The following is a 20151-nucleotide window of genomic DNA, read 5'->3' on the forward strand; positions in this document are numbered from 1 at the left end:
AAAAAAAAACAAAAAAAAAAAAAAAAAAAAACTCCTGCGCCCTGAAAGAGACCCGGACATTTTGCGTTTGTGTTTATTTCCCCTCCTCATGTTTTGTCCTGACACCGTTGAACTGCGGTGTGCTAGTCTACAGTTAGGTTCCTAGCCTAAAAGTTAGTGGTTCCTGTCAGGTGGTCGCCTACTGAAGTGAGCCTGATGAAGAACAAGCGAGACAAAGGAGGTTTTCTTTGGGGTGGGTTAAAAAAAAAAGGAGGATCTGGCAACAAATTATTGTGGGCGGTATGGGATGAAATTCAGGACAAAATAGCGCCCCCACCGCTCCATGTTGATCATTTAAACGTACAACTTCAACCGCGATTGGACAGCCGCCGCACCAAGGCCGAACGAACGGGAACGAAGGGACAAGACGTACAGCGGGGGCGTTGCAGGGGAAGGAGAACGCCGTACCAAGTAGAACAAACTGGGGCGGGCAACCTTTTTCTCCATGCCCACCCGCGTGGCTGCAATAGCAAAATCATCGGCTCGCGAGTGGTGCACACTGCACGGCAGCGGGGTGTGCGGGTTCCCGTGAAAGGCGAATGTAACGCTTATCTGGGTCCCATATATCATATTGTCCTGGAATGTTTGGTTGGAACTGGAGAGCCAAGCGACGCCCGACTGGTCGAGACACAACACAAAGCAGACTACCTACGGCCTAGATGAGTATTAACTACCTAGTGCTGTTAAGACGACCATCTGGGACCAAAGCCGTTCTGCCGTGCTGACTGATTGTCTGCAGCGCATTTCTTACGGAGCAAGTACCCTTGGGTATGGTTGCCTTGGGTAAAGGTGTGTTCTTTGTGTCGTGTCGATCTCTTTGCGGAATCCGCCAACCAATGCCAAGTACCAGACCTGGGTGCGGAGGACTCGAGTCAAAAAGTCCCCTCCCCGAAAAAGAAATGTGAGCCAAAAACCGGGTCTGGTGCCTCTTTGATGGCTCGGCAGCGGGTGAGAAATGATTGACCCTAGGTAAATTGGCCGCCCCCATTGCTTTCTTGGCCCTTGTTGTGCGACGCCCGCGACGATCACGACCCCTAAAAATGGAATGAAATGAAGCACCAAAGCAAAGGCAAAGCGACATACAGTCAGTCGTGGGGGGCAGTGCTGGCCTGCCATGCCGATCTGGCGCCTTTTTGCCTAGCCAACTTGGCCACAAGTGTGAAAACTAGGCGGAGGAGGTCCCTGGGAAAAACAACGACAACAGGACCCTTTTTTTTTTTCTTCATTCCCTCGCTTTAGTCTAGTCTAGTGTAGTCTAGTCCGGTCTAGTCTTTAGAACGACGGCAAGGTAATGAGGTACCGTGGTAAGTGGTCAAGCGGTATTACCTACGTACAGACCGAGAGGCAAAAAAAAAGGATCTCTTTGCGGAGTTTGGCGACAAAACTTGGTCGACGGCCTCTTGTAGAAATCTGCTGTGCTGCCCTGTTGATGTCTCTCAGAAAGGGCTTGGCAAACCGGTACGGAGTAGCCGTGAACCACAAAAGGCAGAGCACAACCCGAAACCCTGCCCTAGTTAGGCTTTCCATGAATAATGGTTCTCAGATTTCCCGAGATTTCACTCTCACCCCTAAAATACAATAAGATAAAAATAAACGCTGGCCTATATGATCAAGGAAAAAAAAAAATGCGATGGAGACTTGATACGGAGATCATTTTCGACTCCCCAAAATGAAAACAATTATATCAGATAAAATATCAAAGGTTAGACAGCGGTTCCTAGAGTTCGACAGCGGGTTCCGACAACAAGTTCCGACAGCACCAAGTGTCTGGGGATTGGTGCAGATCTTCGCTCAAACGGTCGTGATTCAAATTGGGCTGTGCCATGGTCTTAACCACAGCTAACGTACCAGCTGCGAGATAGGGATTTTCCTTGATTGTTTGAGCCTTTGCCTATCCTATTTTCGCATCTGGTGCATGGTATAACATTATGTAATTTGTACGATCAGCCTTTGTTCAAAGAAGCACCGCCTGTAAGCCTCAATTAGGTTCTACTGTAATGTTTTTTGGCCAGCTTGTTCAAGAAGGTACAAGGTTTGAAGTACCTTACATACCCCATACCTACCTTGAGTAGGTAGGTAAGGTACTTTGTAGACAGGCAATTCCCTACCTAGGTACCTACTTGCCTACTCCCGCAGGTACCTATCTGCCGACCATAGCATAAGGCTATCTACCTATGTACCGTACCTGTCTGGGTATGAAGCCACTTTGTCTTTTATTCGCTGTCCATGACCGACACGCTGTCGCCTGAATGCATTCATCCACGCTTCTCCCCCCCACTGGAATTTTCCTTTCCTCGTTGCCTTGTCCATCCCATCCATACTTCCCCCAACAAATACAATCTTCAGGGCAAACGACGATTATTTTAAGCACACGGGGAAATACATTAAAACATTAAAATAAAATAAAAAGGGTGGCACACAAAGGAGCCGCTTCAGAGGACTGGAAGCAATCGGGAGGGGGAAGATCACAGTAAAAACCAAAGAAGGGGCCGTAGGAGAGGAGAAGAAAAGAGGAAAAAGAGGTAGGTAATCAGCTCCCTCTATCCCTTGCCAGAAGAGGTCGAGTCGGTCGGCCGTCAATGGTGCAACCCCTACATAATCAACAGCCACTCACAGCGCACTGTTGTGGAGCCGTAGTTCCCATTCGTCCAACTCTAAGATCTCGATGCTGGGATCCCGTTCGCTCCACTCATACTCTTTCTCACTTCTCTTGTCCCCGCCTGTCTCTTTACGCTTCTTTTGCGTCGCCTTTTATTTTTTTTCTCTCTCACCAACTCTTATCCAGTTGTGAAGTGAAAGAGCAAACGCCAAACAACCTACCTACCAAGCACGCAACCGACCCTGACCGACTGAACAGTGGCCAGGTACGGTACTGGTCTGGTTCGTCTCACCGTTGACTGGAACCAGCCAGCCGGTGGCTGCTCATACTCTAGCCCACTCTCCCCGCGCTACTGTACAAGGTGCCGCAGACCAGACGATAGGCCATTTTTCACCTTTTTTTTATTTTTTATTTTTTCCTGCTTGCTTTGGTCAAGTGCAGCATCCATCACCCAATCTTCCATCCCCTTGTGTCGCCTTCGCGCTTACTTACCGACTTCTCTCTGATTGAGCGATTGACAGACAGTTGGGCTTGGGGGGCGCTATTTTATTATTTTATTTTGTTATTTTTTTTTTATTCTTACCAACCTCCCTTGGCTGGTTTACTTCCTCGTCTCTTTACACTGCAACAGTAGCACGCCATCCGACCAGCGACAACAATCTCCAACCTTCCCCAGAGCCACCCAATCAACCAACAAGCTTGGTTCCCCACGACCGCAGCAATCCTTTGCTTCCTCGTCGCGCCCGCCAACCTGATGAATTCCTAAGCCGACCTTTATCCATCCAACGCCTGCTTTGGTGTTTAGGCCACTTGCCGAGTCTTTTTTTTTTTTTTCTCTTTTTTTTTTTTTCTACATATATTTTTTTTCAAATCGTCTTATATTTGAGCGTCGGCCGAGTTCCCACCCACGCCACGCGCATGATGGCGGACGCGGCGACTCTGGCAGCTGTCGCTGCGATTGTGGAGAATATCGCTACCAACTCGGGTGCCCCTGGAAAAAATGCTTCATTTCGCTCGAGTACCTACGTCCAGCTTCCTGGCCCGGATTCCGACGAGAAGAAAACGCTCGAGCGCGAGCTCGCCGCCCTGGTGATAAGGGTACAGCAGCTCGAAACCCGTGCCAACGCGGCTCCTGCTACAATATTTCCCGATACACCCAACGAGACTGCACATTCACTCTTTGGCGATGATAGCTCGTCCCCTACCAGCTCAAGCTCAGGCCGGGAGCCTAAACGACTGAAGTCAGCATCCAGCACGACGAGGAATGGCTTCGCTACGGACGGACGTGCATCCAAGCTCAACGCAATTACCGATGAGGAGCTCGAAGGCCTACGCGAACATGTCGACGGTCAGTCCCGGCTACTTGACAGCCAACGTGCCGAGCTGGACGGTGTGAACGCACAACTTTTGGAGCAGAAGCAGCTGCAAGAACGTGCCCTTGCCATCATCGAGCAGGAACGTGTGGCCACTTTGGAGAGAGAGCTATGGAAGCACCAGAAGGCCAACGAGGCATTCCAGAAGGCCCTCCGGGAGATTGGATCGATAGTAACCGCTGCAGCCCGGGGTGACCTCTCTAAGAGGGTCAAGATAAACCCGATTGAAATGGACCCCGAAATCACCACATTCAAGAGGACTATGAACGCCATGATGGATCAACTTGGCGTCTTCTCTAGCGAAGTCTCACGAGTGGCAAGAGAGGTCGGAACCGAGGGCATATTAGGCGGGCAGGCTCAGATCGAGGGCGTTGATGGCACGTGGAAAGAACTGACGGACAATGGTACAGTCGAAACGCTATCCATATCCTCTAATAGCCATAATCGCCCCCAGCAGATGATGCTAACATCGATTCTTTCCATATAGTAAACGTCATGGCGCAGAACCTGACCGACCAAGTCCGCGAAATCGCATCAGTCACTACAGCTGTGGCCCATGGAGACTTGACCCAAAAGATTGAAAGTGCGGCCAAGGGAGAAATCCTGCAGCTTCAGCAGACCATAAATACCATGGTAGACCAACTACGCACATTTGCTTCAGAGGTTACTCGCGTCGCCCGAGATGTCGGAACCGAGGGAATGCTCGGTGGGCAGGCTGACGTTGAAGGGGTCAAGGGCATGTGGAATGAGTTGACAGTAAACGTCAATGCCATGGCCAACAATCTAACAACTCAAGTGCGAGACATCATCAACGTTACCACAGCTGTCGCAAAGGGAGATCTCACACAAAAGGTGCAAGCGGAATGTCGCGGCGAGATTTTCGAGCTCAAGAACACGATTAATTCCATGGTGGACCAGCTTCAGCAGTTTGCTCGTGAGGTTACCAAAATTGCCAGAGAGGTCGGTACCGAAGGACGGCTAGGCGGCCAAGCAACTGTTCACGATGTACAGGGTACTTGGCGAGATCTCACAGAAAACGTGAACGGAATGGCTATGAATCTCACTACACAAGTGCGAGAGATAGCCAATGTTACCAGTGCCGTCGCTGCAGGTGACCTATCCAAGAAGATCAGGGTGGAGGTCAAGGGCGAGATCCTAGACCTCAAAAATACCATCAACACCATGGTTGACCGCCTCGGGACTTTCGCCTTCGAAGTCAGTAAAGTAGCCCGAGCCGTCGGCACAGACGGCACTCTTGGTGGTCAGGCTCAAGTCGAGAATGTGGAAGGCAAATGGAAAGACCTCACAGAAAACGTCAACACCATGGCATCGAATCTCACTTCCCAGGTAAGTGGACGTTATCCACTGGTTTGGGCTGATGTCTCTGCCCTAAAATTCAGCCTTATCATCAATGCGAGCGCGAGTGCGCCATGATCTGCAGGGCCTGCTGTGCGTGCGTTGCCAGCCCTCTTGGGGAGACGCTGGGGGGCATTTCGGCTCCCACTTGCATCTTATCAACCAACCTGTCTTTGCACATTGATGCGTAGACAAGCACGTGCTAATGTTTGTGATGGGGGCTTATAGGTCAGGGGAATATCAACCGTGACACAGGCCATTGCGAACGGCGACATGAGCCGAAAGATCGATGTGGAAGCCAAGGGCGAGATACTAATCCTCAAGGAAACCATCAACAACATGGTTGATCGTCTTTCGATATTCTGCAACGAAGTACAACGAGTCGCAAAGGATGTCGGTGTCGATGGCATCATGGGTGGACAAGCCGACGTTGCAGGTCTCAAGGGGCGATGGAAGGAGATTACTACCGATGTCAACACCATGGCCAACAATCTTGTAAGTTGCTGGAAGAAAGCAAACCACGGGAGAGTGGAACCAAGGCTAATCCATTCCGCAGACGGCACAAGTACGCGCTTTCGGAGACATAACCAATGCCGCCACCGACGGAGACTTCACCAAGCTGGTCGAAGTTGAGGCGTCGGGCGAAATGGACGAACTGAAGCGCAAGATCAATCAAATGGTTTACAATCTCAGAGACAGTATCCAAAGAAACACGCAAGCCAGAGAAGCCGCAGAATTGGCCAACAAGACAAAGTCTGAGTTCCTCGCCAACATGTCACACGAGATTCGCACGCCAATGAACGGTATTATCGGCATGACGCAACTTACTCTCGATACGGATTTGACGCAGTACCAACGTGAAATGCTCAATATCGTCAACAATCTCGCCATGAGTCTGCTCACCATTATCGACGACATTCTCGATCTGTCAAAGATTGAAGCGAAGCGGATGGTTATCGAGGAGATTCCATACACGTTACGAGGAACGGTCTTCAACGCACTCAAGACTTTGGCGGTCAAGGCGAATGACAAGTTCTTGGATCTCACCTACCGAGTGGACAGCTCAGTTCCTGACCACGTTATCGGTGACTCATTCCGTCTGCGCCAGATTATTCTGAACCTGGTTGGCAATGCCATCAAATTCACCGAGCATGGAGAGGTCAGCCTCACTATCCAGAAGGGTAACGACGTCACGTGCCTGCCCAACGAGTACATGATCGAATTTGTTGTGTCGGACACGGGCATAGGAATCCCAACCGACAAGTTGGGTCTTATCTTCGACACGTTCCAGCAGGCCGATGGATCCATGACACGCAAGTTTGGCGGAACTGGGCTTGGTCTATCTATTTCCAAGAGGCTCGTCAACCTCATGGGCGGTGATGTGTGGGTCAAGTCACAATATGGCAAGGGCAGCTCCTTCTACTTCACTTGTCGTGTTCGCCTGGCCGACGTAGACATCTCGCTCATCAGGAAGCAGTTGAAGCCTTACAAGGGACATCAGGTCCTTTTCATCGATAAGGGCAAGACAGGACACGGGCCAGAGGTGGGACAGATGCTCGGCCAGCTCGGCTTGGTGCCCATCGTGCTGGAATCCGAGCAAAATCACACCTTGACAAGGGTTCGCGGCAAGGAGTGTCCCTACGATGTTATTGTCGTCGACTCAATCGACACAGCCCGCCGTCTTAGAGGCATTGACGACTTCAAGTATCTGCCCATCGTTCTGCTGGCGCCTACTGTCCATGTCAGCCTGAAATCCTGCTTGGACTTGGGCATTACCTCGTACATGACGATGCCCTGCAAGCTCATCGACCTTGGAAATGGTATGGTTCCCGCTCTAGAGAACCGAGCCACGCCATCACTGTCAGACAACACAAAGTCATTCGAAATCCTGCTGGCTGAGGACAACACCGTCAATCAGCGTCTGGCTGTTAAGATTCTAGAGAAATACAACCACGTTGTGACGGTAGTCAGCAACGGTGCTGAAGCTCTCGAAGCTGTCAAGGATAACAAATACGATGTGATTCTGATGGATGTACAAATGCCTGTCATGGTAAGCTGAGATACCCCCACCCTACATGCTCCGTGATCCCCTGTTCCCGACAGGTAGGCTAGTCAAGTTTCATTACTAATATATTTGCAATATCAATAGGGTGGATTTGAGGCGACGGCAAAGATTCGTGAATACGAGCGCAGTTTGGGTACACAGAGGACTCCAATCATCGCGCTTACTGCTCACGCAATGATGGGTGACCGTGAAAAGTGCATCGAGGCGCAGATGGACGAGTACCTATCGAAGCCTCTGCAGCAGAACCACTTGATACAAACCATTCTCAAGTGTGCAACGCTGGGTGGTGCCTTGTTGGAACAAAATCGTGAGCGCGAGCTTGAACTAGCAAGGCATGCCGAGCACAAAGGAGGCCTGTCTACGGACCCGGCGAGGGCATCATCGGTAATGCGTCCGCCACTTCACCACCGACCTGTGACTACAGCCGAGTCGCTTTCTGGCGGCGCCGAAAGCCCCGCGTTGATGGCAAATGACGGCGAAGATCCAATACAAAGGGCACGTAGCAGTCTCTCTGAACCAGGATGCCTATAAGGCTGACAGCTCTGGCCTCCTCGCACTTGAGGGCGAGCCTAAAATTTTGTAGCTTCTCTTACGATCTTTGAGCGCCTAGATGACTGCTGCCTTCTTGGAGACAGCCAGCGCGACGACGATGTTTTCAACAGCCTATACTTTTACCTATACCACAAGCGCATACGATTATCCCCGGCGTATTTCTGCCTGTTCCCTAGGAGTCTGGGGTTCTCTTTTTTGTTGGGTTTAGTTATTAATGGGTCGATGGCCAACTGGTTTTGGCCACAACACATCCGAACCAAACCAGTTCTGTCATCATACAGACCTTTTTTGTTCCATGTCGGTAATGTTTTCATTAATATTGTTATTTTGTGGGTCTGGGTCTGCTTTATGATGGATACATTGGGGGGAACAGTTTTCTTCTTTTTTTGTTGTTGGATATTTGTGGTAGTTTATAGATACCTGTGAAACTACCGGCAAGGTGTGGGGTTCATCAAGAGATGGCGCAGTTCTGTGGTGATTGAACACCCGAGATGACCGCAGTCGACCCAGTGAATAACACAAAATATACAACTCTCGATACCAGTAGATCAAATACGTAGTATGTTTGTGTCAAATGTTGAACCCATGAGAAACCGCGGAGCTTGTTTCTCTTTTTTTCAGATTTCTGGGCGTCCGAAGTTTATGGGAATGGGGTTCAAAGTTACCTTTGCCAACCCAATGTCCCAAAATGTATGATTCCGCAACCTATAGAGTCAAAACATACGCTTGCATGTGGAAGCGGCGAGTAAATTAAAGCAAGTATTTTATCATCACGAGCGTAGCAATAAAAGGTATTCTGACATCATCGCCTTAACCAAGAATTTGGTGCGTGACAACGGGATTACAAATATGACTTGAAAATAATAAACTGTATACCTCTGTAGAGGTAAAGTGTATGTAGACGGCAAAATAAAAGTGCCAGGTATCTTGAATGAAATAAAAGCCAGCCCGTATAAAACTCCACAGTGCAATGCAAATAAACGTCGGATCATCAAAACAAAAACTCTTCATGGCAGAACGATTACCTGACCTGTCTCCCTACAATCTCTCCTGCTTGCAACAAAGCTGACATACCGTCAAACTTTGCGAGGCCAGGCAAAGTCGGTCCCCTGCTTGGTGCATGACTGCTCATGGTGGGTGGAGCTGACATTGGAGGAAAGTAGCCTATCGATTCGAGTTGATTCTTGTTAGGGTCGGTATTCTGATGAGGATAGGCAAGTAGATGATGCTCAAGGTTAGGACCACGAGGACATACCTTGTGCACTGCTTAGCGGGGGCGAGATGGACAGCGTCGAAGGAGGATCGCTAGATGGATGACGTTCCGGCAAAAGATTCGGAAGACTTGGACGACCCTCTGGCGATAGGGAACGTTTTAGTCGCTGGCGGTCCTGGTCGTGCTTCCCGTTTCCCGAGACAAGGAGAAGATGTATCGGCAGTGAGCCTTCGACTGGTGTGTGAGGATACCCGCCAACCGATGAGGCCGATGTGGTGCTCGCGCCGGAAGAGAGTTCTTTCCTCATGGGCAATGGGTAGGAGGAATCGCCGCCAATGAGACCTGGCGGAGACCCGGGAGGGCCGATGTTGGCAACATGCTGAAAGGAGAAGGGAGTGTAGCCGGCGCCGCCACCACCCCGGGATTCACAAGACTCGACCACCTGGCCCTCGAGTATGTTGGATAGAGAAGGTAGCGTATGGCGGCCATGCTGGTGCTGTTGGTGCTGGTGGCCACCATGTCCGTCGAGCCACGCAGGGACGGGAGCTGCATTCAGGGGAGGGTCGCGTGGGCTGGCGCTGAGCGACGGTGAGCGCTCAACCGATGATCTCTCCATATAGCTGTTGTTAGACGAGGTGGTGTAATCTCCGGCAATGCTCGACACCGAGTTGACGCGGTGCTCACGGTGGGTTGGAGGAGGCTCGCTCCCTTTACGCCCATCGCTGCGGCTGTTGCTTCGGCTGCCATTTCTGCTTGCGCTCCGACTTCCGCTCCCCAAGCCGGTCGAGGTGTGGCTACGCGCCCTGCGTGGCGCCCCCAAAGGGACGCTGGCATCAGAGAGCTTTATGCGCTTCTGACAGTCCTTGCCGTCGGTGGAGGATGGGGTGGCATGCTTAGCCTTGAAGTCCTGAAGATAAGCGAGGTACTCCTTATACTTGGTTGTCTGCTTGTACTCTGCCAGGTCCGCATTGTACTTCTCCTTTGCTGTCTGAGCTTGTGTCTCATACGGCTCCTTCTCTGCCGGGGTGAGGGCTTGCCAATTCTCGCCGACAAGTTTGGCGATCTCGGTAAAGGTGAGGTTGCGGTCTTTGAGGTCGTCTCGCGTTTCTGCCAAGATGTCTCTAGGTTAGAGGGTGTGTGCGCTCGTCAACGGCGCGACCGGGGCGCAAGGGGTAACATACTGTTTGAAAACAAAACATAAGCCGAAGGGGGGCGCTCTGGTGCGTTCTCGTCAGGCTTGGGATGACGCCTGTACTTGCGCTTGGTGACAACAGTGGTTATGGACGTCTCGGGTTTGGGAACTTCTGTCCTCTGAATATCGGTCCTCTGTCCATCATCCAGACCGCTGTTGCGCTGGCTCGAAGTGCCCGTCGGAGAGGCGAGCGCTGCGTCTGGCGCAAATCCTCGCGAATTTGCTATGCGCCGTTGAAGCTTCCTTCTGTGACCGAGCTTGACATTCAATGCATCACTATTGGTGGTGCGAGGAAATAGAAAGTTAGCCATTGCCTCTCGTCTTTTTGCCATCGCGTGATTCCTTTTACTCACAGGTCAGATTCGGTGATATCCAATATGGTGTCCCAAGTGTCGAAACCCTGGTCGACAAAAGCATCCAGGTACTGGGAGATGCCCAGCTCCATGAATATCTCTGCGAGTGATTGCGACATTGCGTGATTGTTGGTCGCGCCGCCGCGGCAGCCAAAAGCCCGATGTGGTGGCAGTTCTCGAGTTGCCGTTGATATCGTTTTTTCCCCCCCACTTGTATGGATGGACAAGTGGTAGGAAGTTTGTGCGAATGTTTGGCCTTTATTAGCTTTTGAATAAGATATAAAAAAAAGAAAAAGAAGAGATTTATATCCCGTGGAAATCAAGTATGGTTCGAGGTAAGAGGTTGGGCAAAGTAGTTTCCAGTATTAATTCTGATAGGCAGGAAAAGCTCTCTCTTTCTCTACGCCATGAAAGATGTATGATGCCAAAGTTTGGGGGGAAAGAGGGACAAGAATCCGAGGACAAAAAGAAAGACACAAAACGGGCAATCAAAGGCGGCAGATGCAAGTCCGATTCGAGAGAAAGGGAAATTGAGAAAAAAACAAAGCAAGAACTTGGAAGCCCCTTCCTCCCCGTCCCCTCTGGGACCCCTGGAGGCGGCCATCGAGGACCGAGAAGTGCACTTCTGCATGTTGATTTCCAGTGCCCAAAGTAGGATCTCGATACTCTTTCGCTGACAGGGGCCGACAAAATCAGGTCATTCTGATGGCTTCAAAACGCCACCGACCAATGGGAGCGTGGCGAGTGGGTTGCACGGTTCAGTCCTTGCAGGGGTGTTTCAGTGAAATCACGCCACTTTGTGCCTCTCCCATCCAAACCGAACAGCGAATATCCATCCAGGGAGTTCTGGGCGCTCAACCTCGTGGCCCCGGTGCCTGGTTTACCAACGACGGCGTCCAACTTTGGAATACGCATCTGCAATCACTTTCGTACTGTACCTACCGTACCATACCGTATTCAAGGTACATTGCATACGTACAATACCCGTCGACCCGTACCTTAGCTTCCGTATTATTATTGTCATTCTTTCATTATCCTATACAGTACCAGTCTAGTCTAAATCCCAGTACCTACGAATACGCAATGTAGCAAACATACAACAGCACAGTAGTGTGTATTGCAAATTTTTTTTCTTCATTTTTCCCCCCAACTAGACTAGTACTTTGTATGAACCGTGCCCACTCGCCTACGTACAGACAGTACAGTACACTTCACCGCACAGGCCGGGGCATACTAGACTAGGTAAGTTAGGTACCTTACCTACCTTTGTAAGCTTTGCTTTGGTATTCGTAGTTAAGTTACTCACTCCGTAGGTCTGCATCAACACTGCGTGCATCTTTCTCATGTTACTCCTTATCTTGACCATGTTACCGAAAGGCATCAAAATTGCCGACATCCATCTTCACGAACCAGCCTGGAACCACACAAACTTCGGTCCCATATCGGTCGGTTCTAGACTAGACTTGAGCTGGCGGCATGCTCTCTCCCTCTTTCTGTCCGGTCTTTGTGTTTTCCCCTTCAGCCCAGGGCTGACCTGACATGATTTTTTGATTGATGGAACCCCGGGTTGGTTGACATGGACGGATTACACCGTGTGGAGACACCCAGGTCCATGTCTAGCACTGTAACAAAAAGAAACAATTCATCCCGTGGAATCTGGTTCAAAAATAGCAAGAAACAATTGACAGTTGCGGGAGCTTCTGGAGACCTAGCAAAACCGGACTTGTACTGTTTGGTACCCTTCCTACATGCGACAATAATAGGAATATTTTTTTTTCTGAAAGAGCTGGTGTTCAAAAGGGGAATAATAAAAACAACAACAACAATGATAATAATAATAATAATACTACGTAGTATTTTATCGTGTTTTATTTCTTAATTCAATTTATGTTTGACTTCATTTTTTAATGGGCCACGTTAAAGATCACCCACGATTCCTTAGCCAGCACCCTTTTTTGATCCACACAGCAGATGTCTGCACTGGGTACGTTTTGGGTGGGGTTTTCGGCCAAATTGGACAGAATGCATGAATCAACAACAGTGGGCCTGGCCAACAGGGATTAAAATCAAGATCAAGGGTTAAGATTAGGGTGGTTACGTGATTTGAATCAATTGGCAGAATTTTAAAGGGGTAAATGGTGCGGTAGGTGGTAGGTATTGCGGTAGGTGGGTGTAATAAATGGTGTGGTTTGGGAGTTGGGAATAGCTTCATGTAATTGTTGGCCGAAAAAACGGGTTTACCGCCTTCGGCAAAATTTTCACCGCTTAGTGGCAGAATGTGATCCACAGGTGCAACATGGGTTGGACGGGGTTGGGTGGGTTTTGGGTGGGTAAAAGTCTCGAAACCGTATCTACCAGTGTTCACGCTGTGTGGATCAAAAAAGGGTGCTNCGGTAGGTGGTAGGTATTGCGGTAGGTGGTAGGTATTGCGGTAGGTGGTAGGTATTGCGGTAGGTGGTAGGTATTGCGGTAGGTGGTAGGTATTGCGGTAGGTGGTAGGTATTGCGGTAGGTGGTAGGTATTGCGGTAGGTGGTAGGTATTGCGGTAGGTGGTAGGTATTGCGGTAGGTGGTAGGTATTGCGGTAGGTGGTAGGTATTGCGGTAGGTGGTAGGTATTGCGGTAGGTGGTAGGTGGTAGGTATTGCAGTAGGTGGTAGGTGGTAGGTATTGCAGTAGGTGGGTGTAATAAATGGTGTGGTTTGGGAGTTGGGAATAGCTTCATGTAATTGTTGGCCGAAAAAACGGGTTTACCGCCTTCGGCAAAATTTTCACCGCTTAGTGGCAGAATGTGATCCACAGGTGCAACATGGGTTGGACGGGGTTGGGTGGGTTTTGGGTGGGTAAAAGTCTCGAAACCGTATCTACCAGTGTTCACGCTGTGTGGATCAAAAAAGGGTGCTGGCTAAGGAATCGTGGGTGATCTTTAACGTGGCCCTTTTTAATTCACTCTTGATTGTTGTGGGTCCTTGGGGTCTTTGGTGCCAGATGAGTGATTGTTCGCCAAACCCAAGTTGCACCTGACACTCCTAGGCACAATACTCGTACGATACTGATGAAGCTCCTGCAGGTAAGAAACAGCCCCGGACCTTGGTGCACCAGTCCAACGGTCAAGGGGGCGTGAAAGGAACACACTCTCCCCGCACCCCGGACAGCTTGGCTGCCTTTCCCAGCTTACAAGTCGCCATCTTAACTTTTTTTTTCTTTTTCTGTCGCTTGGCTTTTTTCCCCTTCTGTTTTCTTCTTTTCTCATACGGAGTGAACACAAAATCTGGTGTTGGTGACCCAATCCAGAAATAATGATTGCAGATCGATCCGTATGCTAGGTATAACAAATCGGCTATAATTCACACTTTTAAACTGCTCGGATACTGGCTAACCGACAATCATAGGAATACAAGTATGAGGCTTGCATGGAATTTTACCCAGATATTTGCTTAATGTTTAGATATTTAGGTTGGGATGAATAAAGTTGGACTGATAATTGAGGATATTTACCCTCTTTTTTTCACTTGTGGGTAGTGGGTAGGTACCTATTGGCAGGCCAGGTGCATACACCTGGGGCTCATCAATACGTGGTAATGGGATGGAATTTTCCACATTTCCATACTGCCCCACCAGATTTGTCAACTCGACTAACAATGCAAGCTCTTACCGGTAATTAGCAGGTGACAATCTCTTTGGTAGTAACAATCAGTACTTTCGTACATTCTTCATCCTGACTTGGACTCCAACCCCGCGTCACCCGTCAATCACATATTACTACAGTACAACACTCCATACGGTAGACAGCAAGCGAATGCATAAGCTACCTCCCCTATTGTCCATCCGACTACATTCTTTGGGTTGTTTATAATCGCGCCCGCGCCTACCTATTACGAATTATGTCTCCCAAGGACGAACGCAATGGCTCCAAGCCGGCATCGTCACCGTCAAGCTCAGACCCTCAGCCTTCTGCCGAGTCGGAACTAGCCAAGGTTCGTCATTGGGCCCAACATACAGTGGACAGAAAAAAAAAAAATGTTAATTTGATCCTACGTATCAATACGTTGTACAGACTTACAGTCAATCGTTTTTTTTTTTCGGACTAAGACAAAAAAAAAAAAAAAAAAAAAAAAAAAAAAAAAAAAAAAAACCCTTGACCCTTAACCTAACCCTTGCGAAACAAAAACCAGGCCCTCCAAGAACTCTCCAGGTACGCTTGTTTGGTAACATGGCCTGATTTTACCTTTGAGATCTACGCGCTTTTTCTCGGCACATTTTCGGGTGTCTCTTCCTAAGCACTTTTTTTTTCTTCTTTTTTTTTTATCCCTCTTCTTTCACTCCCCCTCCCCTCGGCCCCGGTCCTTTTGTTATTTTTAATCCAATATTCCGTTTTGGCCTTGAATTACCACACCCTTAGGCAGGGAAGAGCAACATGCCTAAACTGGTCCTTCCAAACCCCATGTCTTCTTCTTCCCTTCATCTTATCGCATCTTGACCTTCCGTCGGTACACGTTTTGGATGATGATGATAATGATGATGCCACAGAGGATAAACAAAATGGCGGTGCCGAGGCTTTTCACAGCTCGTGTCATCCCATCGCAACTCATTGTACCTCCGCATGCAATTTGTCATTTTTAACTCTTGCGTCTTTTTATTATTATTATATACTACTGCAGGAAACCCGCAATTGTGAACGGCCTCGGCGGATAGCCCCGGAGCCGCTCCTGTGCGGCAGTTGAAAGGAAAGAAGAAAAAAAGCCCATGCTAATGCGTATTCTTATCTGCAACTCAGGGGTGAGCAGGCGGCTTCGTCCATCGAGGAGGATCTGTCAAAGCTCGAGGCAAAGCTGGACGCTATTCTGGCCGCTTTGGAGCCACAATTGGCCGCGCCATCAGAAGAAGCTGATAAGGACAACTCGCGTGAGGAGCCACAGGCCAAACGAGAAGACTAGGATGGCGCAGGGTTCCAAAGAACAAGAAAAGAAAGAAAAAAAAGAAAAATTTACCCGAGGCTTGTGCGGAACCAAGGATAAGGATGGTAAAAATCTTTATTTTGTTCATACATTCATACAAGTGCAAAGAAAGGCGTTGGTATTTAAAGATTATTATACGTATGTTCAAAGGTTGGTCACACATATATAATATGCCAAACTCCCTTGATAATCAAGTTGGAAGTTGGAACGCACCGAAAATGTATTGCCCACTCCCAAGTTGGAGGGCAATGACAATCGCATAATAATGTTTTCCTTTTTTTTTTTTTTTTTTTTTTTTTAATGCAGGTCGTTTACCAAAAAGACTAATTTGTCTTTTGAGGTGTCATCAGTGCGGTGGGTTTGTCCTTACCATGTACATGGTGCGATTTTAAGGGTACCGTGCAACGCATTACGACTCAGGCAGTTCCGCAGTCCTCTGACTCGCGCCCGGTGAAAAGTCGTGTCGTGTAATTACGGTACCAAGCAAGTACAGACAGTTCAAAAGACGGGGGCGATCCTATCTCTTGGCGTTGTCGCGTTTGAGATCCGCAGGGTCCTGGATGACGAGACCTAACCTACCAAACCCCCCGATTCGAGTTACGCATACAACGCATATCGGCTTTGAATATTTCCCGTCAGGCTCGTTCCGTCACCAAAACCACCATCGCCTTTGATCAGGTCATGACAAGGATTGCCGTCGTAACTGGTGCTGCCAATGGGGCCTTTTGATTTTGTTTTTCTTGAAAGGTTATATACCGAGGATAACCTTGAGACTCAAGCCAAAATATATTATCATTCGTTATTTTCATGAAATATTATCCGTGGTATACTGCATAAGCCGATTCTGAGAATCTGAGTTCATGGAAAGAAAACCTTGTGCCCAAATAGAAACTGCCGCCATGTTCCCGTCGCCCTACACTCGTAATAAACATTGTTTTAAACTGCCGCACGCTTTCCGATCCAGCCAGTCCCACGTCCGCCTTCTGTTTCGGTATCAATAACAAAAAAATAAATTGGTCTTGACCAAAGATCCAAGATGATAAATGCCCGGACAAAGAAAGCACTTATTCCCCACCCTCGGTAATCTCAGCCGACCAATCCTTGCGGATCTCCAGCTCGGTCAGCTCTGGAGTTTTGCTGATGACAAGCCCCTTCTCGTTGGCCAGATGCAAAAGGCAGATGAAGCAGTAGCTAGTCGAGATGTCATCCATGACGGTTTTGGGATATACTGTTTGCAGGTCGTTCATGACTTCGGTAAACTTAAGCAGAGGGCCACTATCCTTGTCAGACGCAGGAACTTCGGCCTCATCCCCCTCCACGGGCGGCGTCGGCAGCCTCGACTTTGGCGCCTATATGAAGGGATCCAAGTGAAGCGATTAGTACAATTCTCGGCGGCACATGTTGGACGTGAACAGGATCTTACCTTGTCGAGAGCCTCAAAATCCATGCCCTTCCATATCTCCTCCTTGAGTCTTCTCACATCAACCTTCTTGGCCACGCGGGCATATTGCACATATTCGGGCCGAACCCGTCGGCTTTGTGTCACCAGCATGGTTCCAAAAGCTAGATCGGCAGGATTGGTAATAGTCATTCCACCAAACGCGTTTGTAAAGGCTCCAGTAGCGCCTCCATCATCCACACCATCGGCTCCAGGGGAAAAGTGCTCGCGGGCATCGGCAAACTCGTCCATGTCGTCGTCGTCATCACCACCAGCGAATGGCAGGCCGTCGTCAAAGAAATTGGCGTCATAGTCCCCTTGTGGCAGGGCGGCATCATCCCCTTCTGTTGACTGCAGCATAGGTGCCTTTTGCGAGGCCCAGAATGCTTCATCCATGTTGCCGTCTGGTGCATCTGCATGCTCGTTTGCGTTGCCAAACACACCACGGTTACCACCACCCAGTTGCCTCCGCCTTCCTAAGCGAGCCTTGGGTTTCAGGAACAGCGATAGCAGCTGCTTCGAGTTGAAATGCTTATCGTCTGGGATCAGATTCCGTGATTTGGACTTCCAGTCCTTCTTTGGCATTGAAATGGCCGTGTTGCTCGAGGCCGATGTGTATATCAGCTCGGCGGTGGTTTGGTCCATTGGTGACAAGAAATCGATTTCAAACGCCTCCTTCTCCTTTCTTGATCTTGTCGCTGCTGCAGGTTTGTTGACGTCTTTGATCTTGCGGATCCTCCAGTGTTCTGCACTCGTCCAATTTTTCTGAAGTGCCTGGTCGAAATAGCCGAGTATGTCCTCGTGCATCTTGTCTTCCTTCTGTGCATATGTCATAGAAACGACGTAGTCCCCGTCCATGCTCTCGACCATCTCTGCACCATCGCCCGCCACGCCGTCCTCACCAAGGCCCATGTCGAAAACGCGCATTTGTGGCTCCAGCGCTGCCTCCCTTGCCCAAGCCTCACCACCTTCACCAAAGTTGATGTCGACCTCACCCAGATCAAAAGCACCGAGGCCGTCGTCGTCATCAAATCCCAGCGGGTTGTCCTCATCAATGAACATGCCCGATTTGTCTCCAGGGCCTGGTGTCTTTTCCTTTTCCTGGTCCTGCCTCCAATCCTCGGCTGCCTTGAGGAATGGTATGTCCATGGTTCCTGAGGGGTCGCCAAGATCAAATGTCTTCAAAGAGGGGCATACGTCGAACTCATCAAGGCGGGAAAGATCCGAGAAAAAGCGCGCCCCAAGTGCTCCGATATCGATTTCAACATCTTCCTCCTCAGGGGTAGGAGTAGGAGCGGCCTCTGGCTGCAAAGTGTCATCGTCATCCAAGTCCTGGTCCTCGTCCATGACCTCGCTGCGCCTAGATTTGGGCATCTCCGAAGTATCGTTCGCTTCATCGCTGCTGTCGAAGACAATGCGCCCCTGTGTGTCAATCATCAAATGATTGAGGAGTAGGCCTTTGGCGCCGCCCTCGTCAAAGTCTGCCGAAGCTTTCTTGAATAAGGGGTCGACGGCAAATTCGAGCTCAAACTTCTTCAATTGGATTGAAGAAAAGGATGGTGCTAGCGTCGCCTCGGCGGATCGGGACTATATGTAGATAAATCAGTGGCGTTAGATGGATGTGCTGCCGCGTAGGAAATGTGCGAAAGAAGCCAGGAGAGTAGACAAACCTTCTTCTTGGGCTTTTTGATGACATTACCATCCTCATCAACCTCATCCTCAGCCCCGCTATCTTCATCTCCATCACCTTCGGCCCTCTTCTTCTTACTGTCACGACTGTCCGCAAGGCCGCTTAGAAGTTTTCCTGTCTCCTCGGCGACGCTGTCGACTCTGCTGGTGTAAATCTTGACGCAACCGTCAAGGGTACAACTCGCTTTTTGAAAGTTCACACCGTCGCCTTCCTTCAGAAGCGACATATCATGAAAGTAGTCGATAAGGGCGAAGTTCCAAGAGTTGGCCTGGTTGATTTTGTTGTCTGTCGCCATCTTCATCCATTCCTCAAAGTTGGCCAAGATCGGAACGCGCTTCATTGGCGTTACGACGCTACCACCAACAACTAGCTCCTCATCGTCGCCGACAATTTCCTTGCCTCCAGGACGAGGACGTGGAGTTGCAGGCTTAGATCCGGGGGAAGCTGCATTTTCAAGCTCTTCGAGGCGAATGCTGGCGGTCCTCTTTGATGGAGTAGCAGCCGCAGCCTTGAGCTGGTTGATTTGTGCCTCGTGGAGGGCTTGGCGTGAATGGAGGCGCTGGGCCTTTTCCTGCGCATCGTCGTTCAATGTTAAAGGTATCCTGCGAGGTGAAATTGAAGAGTGCGCGTCAGTCAAATGAAAGCCCTCCTGAAAAGACTGAGGCTCACGGAAAAGAAAAGAAAGCAGGTTTGCGCAGCGGCTAGGACAGTGATAGGCAGCAGGAGTGAAAATAAATTGGCAAAGGACGGAGGAGGGGTGGAAATGGTCTCACTTCACCGGTGATTTGAATGGCGACTGAGCAAGGGAGCCAGCGGAAACTTGTCTGCTGGTACTCCTGCTGCTGCTTGAGCGCGAAACCTGCGTGACACGAGGCATTTTGGGGATGTTGAGTGTCGTCGCCTTGGTGGTTGCGCGATGCTAGCTTCCGCTTTAAAAGTCGGCGTCGCGCTTTCGTCGCGAGTCGTTGCTGGGCGCTCAAAGTAAACAGATGCCACCCTAGGAAAAACAACAAATGTTGCTGACGTAATACCGCCTTCCCCCGCACTAGACCTAGACTAGCAGTAGTCAACCAACACCAACCCGATTTTCATTAGATGAACGCCATGTCGGTCGCTCAGACATCTTGGGCTAATAACCAGGGTCACGTGGATATGCAATGAGCCGGCAGGTCATGTGGAGGTGACTTTTTTTCCCCCCCATCTACGGTACTGTACTGTAGGTACCGGATGCCATTCTTAGCCTTCTTAGATGGCGATTACAATACCATACATGCCATAGTAAACACCGAGGGAAATGCGACTGTCGGTACAAGGACTTGGGATGA

The 20151-nt window shown here is 49.6% G+C and overlaps 7 protein-coding genes across 7 annotated transcripts; 3 read left to right on the forward strand and 4 right to left on the reverse strand.

Annotated features, from left to right (window-relative positions):
* Positions 1 to 333: 333 nt before the first annotated feature.
* Positions 334 to 1155, reverse strand: PgNI_03849 (uncharacterized protein; the record flags this gene model as incomplete). The annotated part of the gene is given in 3 exon segments (XM_031123902.1): positions 334 to 683; positions 714 to 772; positions 791 to 1155. 3 exon segments carry the CDS (start codon positions 1153 to 1155, stop codon positions 334 to 336), a joined length of 774 nt encoding a protein of 257 aa, XP_030983965.1.
* A 1700-nt stretch (positions 1156 to 2855) lies between these two features.
* On the reverse strand, positions 2856 to 3455 carry PgNI_03850 (uncharacterized protein; the record flags this gene model as incomplete). The annotated part of the gene is made up of 3 exons (XM_031123903.1): positions 2856 to 2987; positions 3131 to 3179; positions 3244 to 3455. Coding segments are annotated over 3 exons (393 nt in total), but the record flags the coding sequence as incomplete, so codon positions are not given.
* A 23-nt stretch (positions 3456 to 3478) lies between these two features.
* PgNI_03851 (uncharacterized protein) lies at positions 3479 to 8523 on the forward strand. The gene is made up of 5 exons (XM_031123904.1): positions 3479 to 4415; positions 4499 to 5358; positions 5596 to 5862; positions 5924 to 7417; positions 7517 to 8523. The coding sequence occupies exons 1-5, from the start codon at positions 3557 to 3559 to the stop codon at positions 7961 to 7963; spliced, it is 3927 nt and encodes a 1308-aa protein (XP_030985226.1). The 5' UTR covers positions 3479 to 3556; the 3' UTR covers positions 7964 to 8523.
* A 144-nt stretch (positions 8524 to 8667) lies between these two features.
* On the reverse strand, positions 8668 to 11322 carry PgNI_03852 (uncharacterized protein). The gene is made up of 4 exons (XM_031123905.1): positions 10743 to 11322; positions 10379 to 10665; positions 9240 to 10304; positions 8668 to 9148 (listed from the first exon to the last, which is right to left on the reverse strand). The coding sequence occupies exons 1-4, from the start codon at positions 10859 to 10861 to the stop codon at positions 9006 to 9008; spliced, it is 1614 nt and encodes a 537-aa protein (XP_030985229.1). The 5' UTR covers positions 10862 to 11322; the 3' UTR covers positions 8668 to 9005.
* Positions 11323 to 11568: 246 nt separating this feature from the next.
* Positions 11569 to 12409, forward strand: PgNI_03853 (uncharacterized protein; the record flags this gene model as incomplete). The annotated part of the gene is made up of 3 exons (XM_031123906.1): positions 11569 to 11704; positions 11902 to 11984; positions 12056 to 12409. Coding segments are annotated over 2 exons (219 nt in total), but the record flags the coding sequence as incomplete, so codon positions are not given.
* A 1970-nt stretch (positions 12410 to 14379) lies between these two features.
* Positions 14380 to 15994, forward strand: PgNI_03854 (uncharacterized protein). Its single transcript, XM_031123907.1, has 3 exons — positions 14380 to 14717; positions 14916 to 14935; positions 15518 to 15994. The coding sequence occupies exons 1-3, from the start codon at positions 14625 to 14627 to the stop codon at positions 15675 to 15677; spliced, it is 273 nt and encodes a 90-aa protein (XP_030985231.1). The 5' UTR covers positions 14380 to 14624; the 3' UTR covers positions 15678 to 15994.
* A 529-nt stretch (positions 15995 to 16523) lies between these two features.
* PgNI_03855 (uncharacterized protein) lies at positions 16524 to 19750 on the reverse strand. Its single transcript, XM_031123908.1, has 4 exons — positions 19600 to 19750; positions 18807 to 19428; positions 17122 to 18723; positions 16524 to 17047 (listed from the first exon to the last, which is right to left on the reverse strand). The coding sequence occupies exons 1-4, from the start codon at positions 19701 to 19703 to the stop codon at positions 16763 to 16765; spliced, it is 2613 nt and encodes an 870-aa protein (XP_030985251.1). The 5' UTR covers positions 19704 to 19750; the 3' UTR covers positions 16524 to 16762.
* Between the last annotated feature and the right edge of the window lie 401 nt (positions 19751 to 20151).

The sequence above is a fragment of the Pyricularia grisea genome (assembly GCF_004355905.1).
Source record: "Pyricularia grisea strain NI907 chromosome Unknown Pyricularia_grisea_NI907_Scaffold_2, whole genome shotgun sequence".
Taxonomy (NCBI): domain Eukaryota; kingdom Fungi; phylum Ascomycota; class Sordariomycetes; order Magnaporthales; family Pyriculariaceae; genus Pyricularia; species Pyricularia grisea.

Excerpts from the sequence above, each read along its gene's own strand:
- PgNI_03851 (XM_031123904.1), top strand. The coding sequence starts at position 3,557 with ATGATGGCGGACGCGGCGACTCTGGCAGCTGTCGCTGCGATTGTGGAG. Across the intron at positions 5,359-5,595 it reads CATCGAATCTCACTTCCCAG|GTCAGGGGAATATCAACCGT; the intron begins GTAAGTGGACGT and ends GGGGGCTTATAG. Across the intron at positions 5,863-5,923 it reads ACACCATGGCCAACAATCTT|ACGGCACAAGTACGCGCTTT; the intron begins GTAAGTTGCTGG and ends TCCATTCCGCAG.
- PgNI_03852 (XM_031123905.1), bottom strand. The coding sequence starts at position 10,861 with ATGTCGCAATCACTCGCAGAGATATTCATGGAGCTGGGCATCTCCCAG. Across the intron at positions 10,305-10,378 it reads TTATGTTTTGTTTTCAAACA|AAACGCGAGACGACCTCAAA; the intron begins GTATGTTACCCC and ends ACATCTTGGCAG. Across the intron at positions 9,149-9,239 it reads CCCGCTAAGCAGTGCACAAG|GCTACTTTCCTCCAATGTCA; the intron begins GTATGTCCTCGT and ends TCGAATCGATAG.
- PgNI_03854 (XM_031123907.1), top strand. The coding sequence starts at position 14,625 with ATGTCTCCCAAGGACGAACGCAATGGCTCCAAGCCGGCATCGTCACCG. Across the intron at positions 14,718-14,915 it reads CCGAGTCGGAACTAGCCAAG|GCCCTCCAAGAACTCTCCAG; the intron begins GTTCGTCATTGG and ends AACAAAAACCAG. Across the intron at positions 14,936-15,517 it reads GCCCTCCAAGAACTCTCCAG|GGGTGAGCAGGCGGCTTCGT; the intron begins GTACGCTTGTTT and ends TCTGCAACTCAG.
- PgNI_03855 (XM_031123908.1), bottom strand. The coding sequence starts at position 19,703 with ATGCCTCGTGTCACGCAGGTTTCGCGCTCAAGCAGCAGCAGGAGTACC. Across the intron at positions 19,429-19,599 it reads CCATTCAAATCACCGGTGAA|GATACCTTTAACATTGAACG; the intron begins GTGAGACCATTT and ends TTCACCTCGCAG. Across the intron at positions 18,724-18,806 it reads TCAAAAAGCCCAAGAAGAAG|TCCCGATCCGCCGAGGCGAC; the intron begins GTTTGTCTACTC and ends ATCTACATATAG.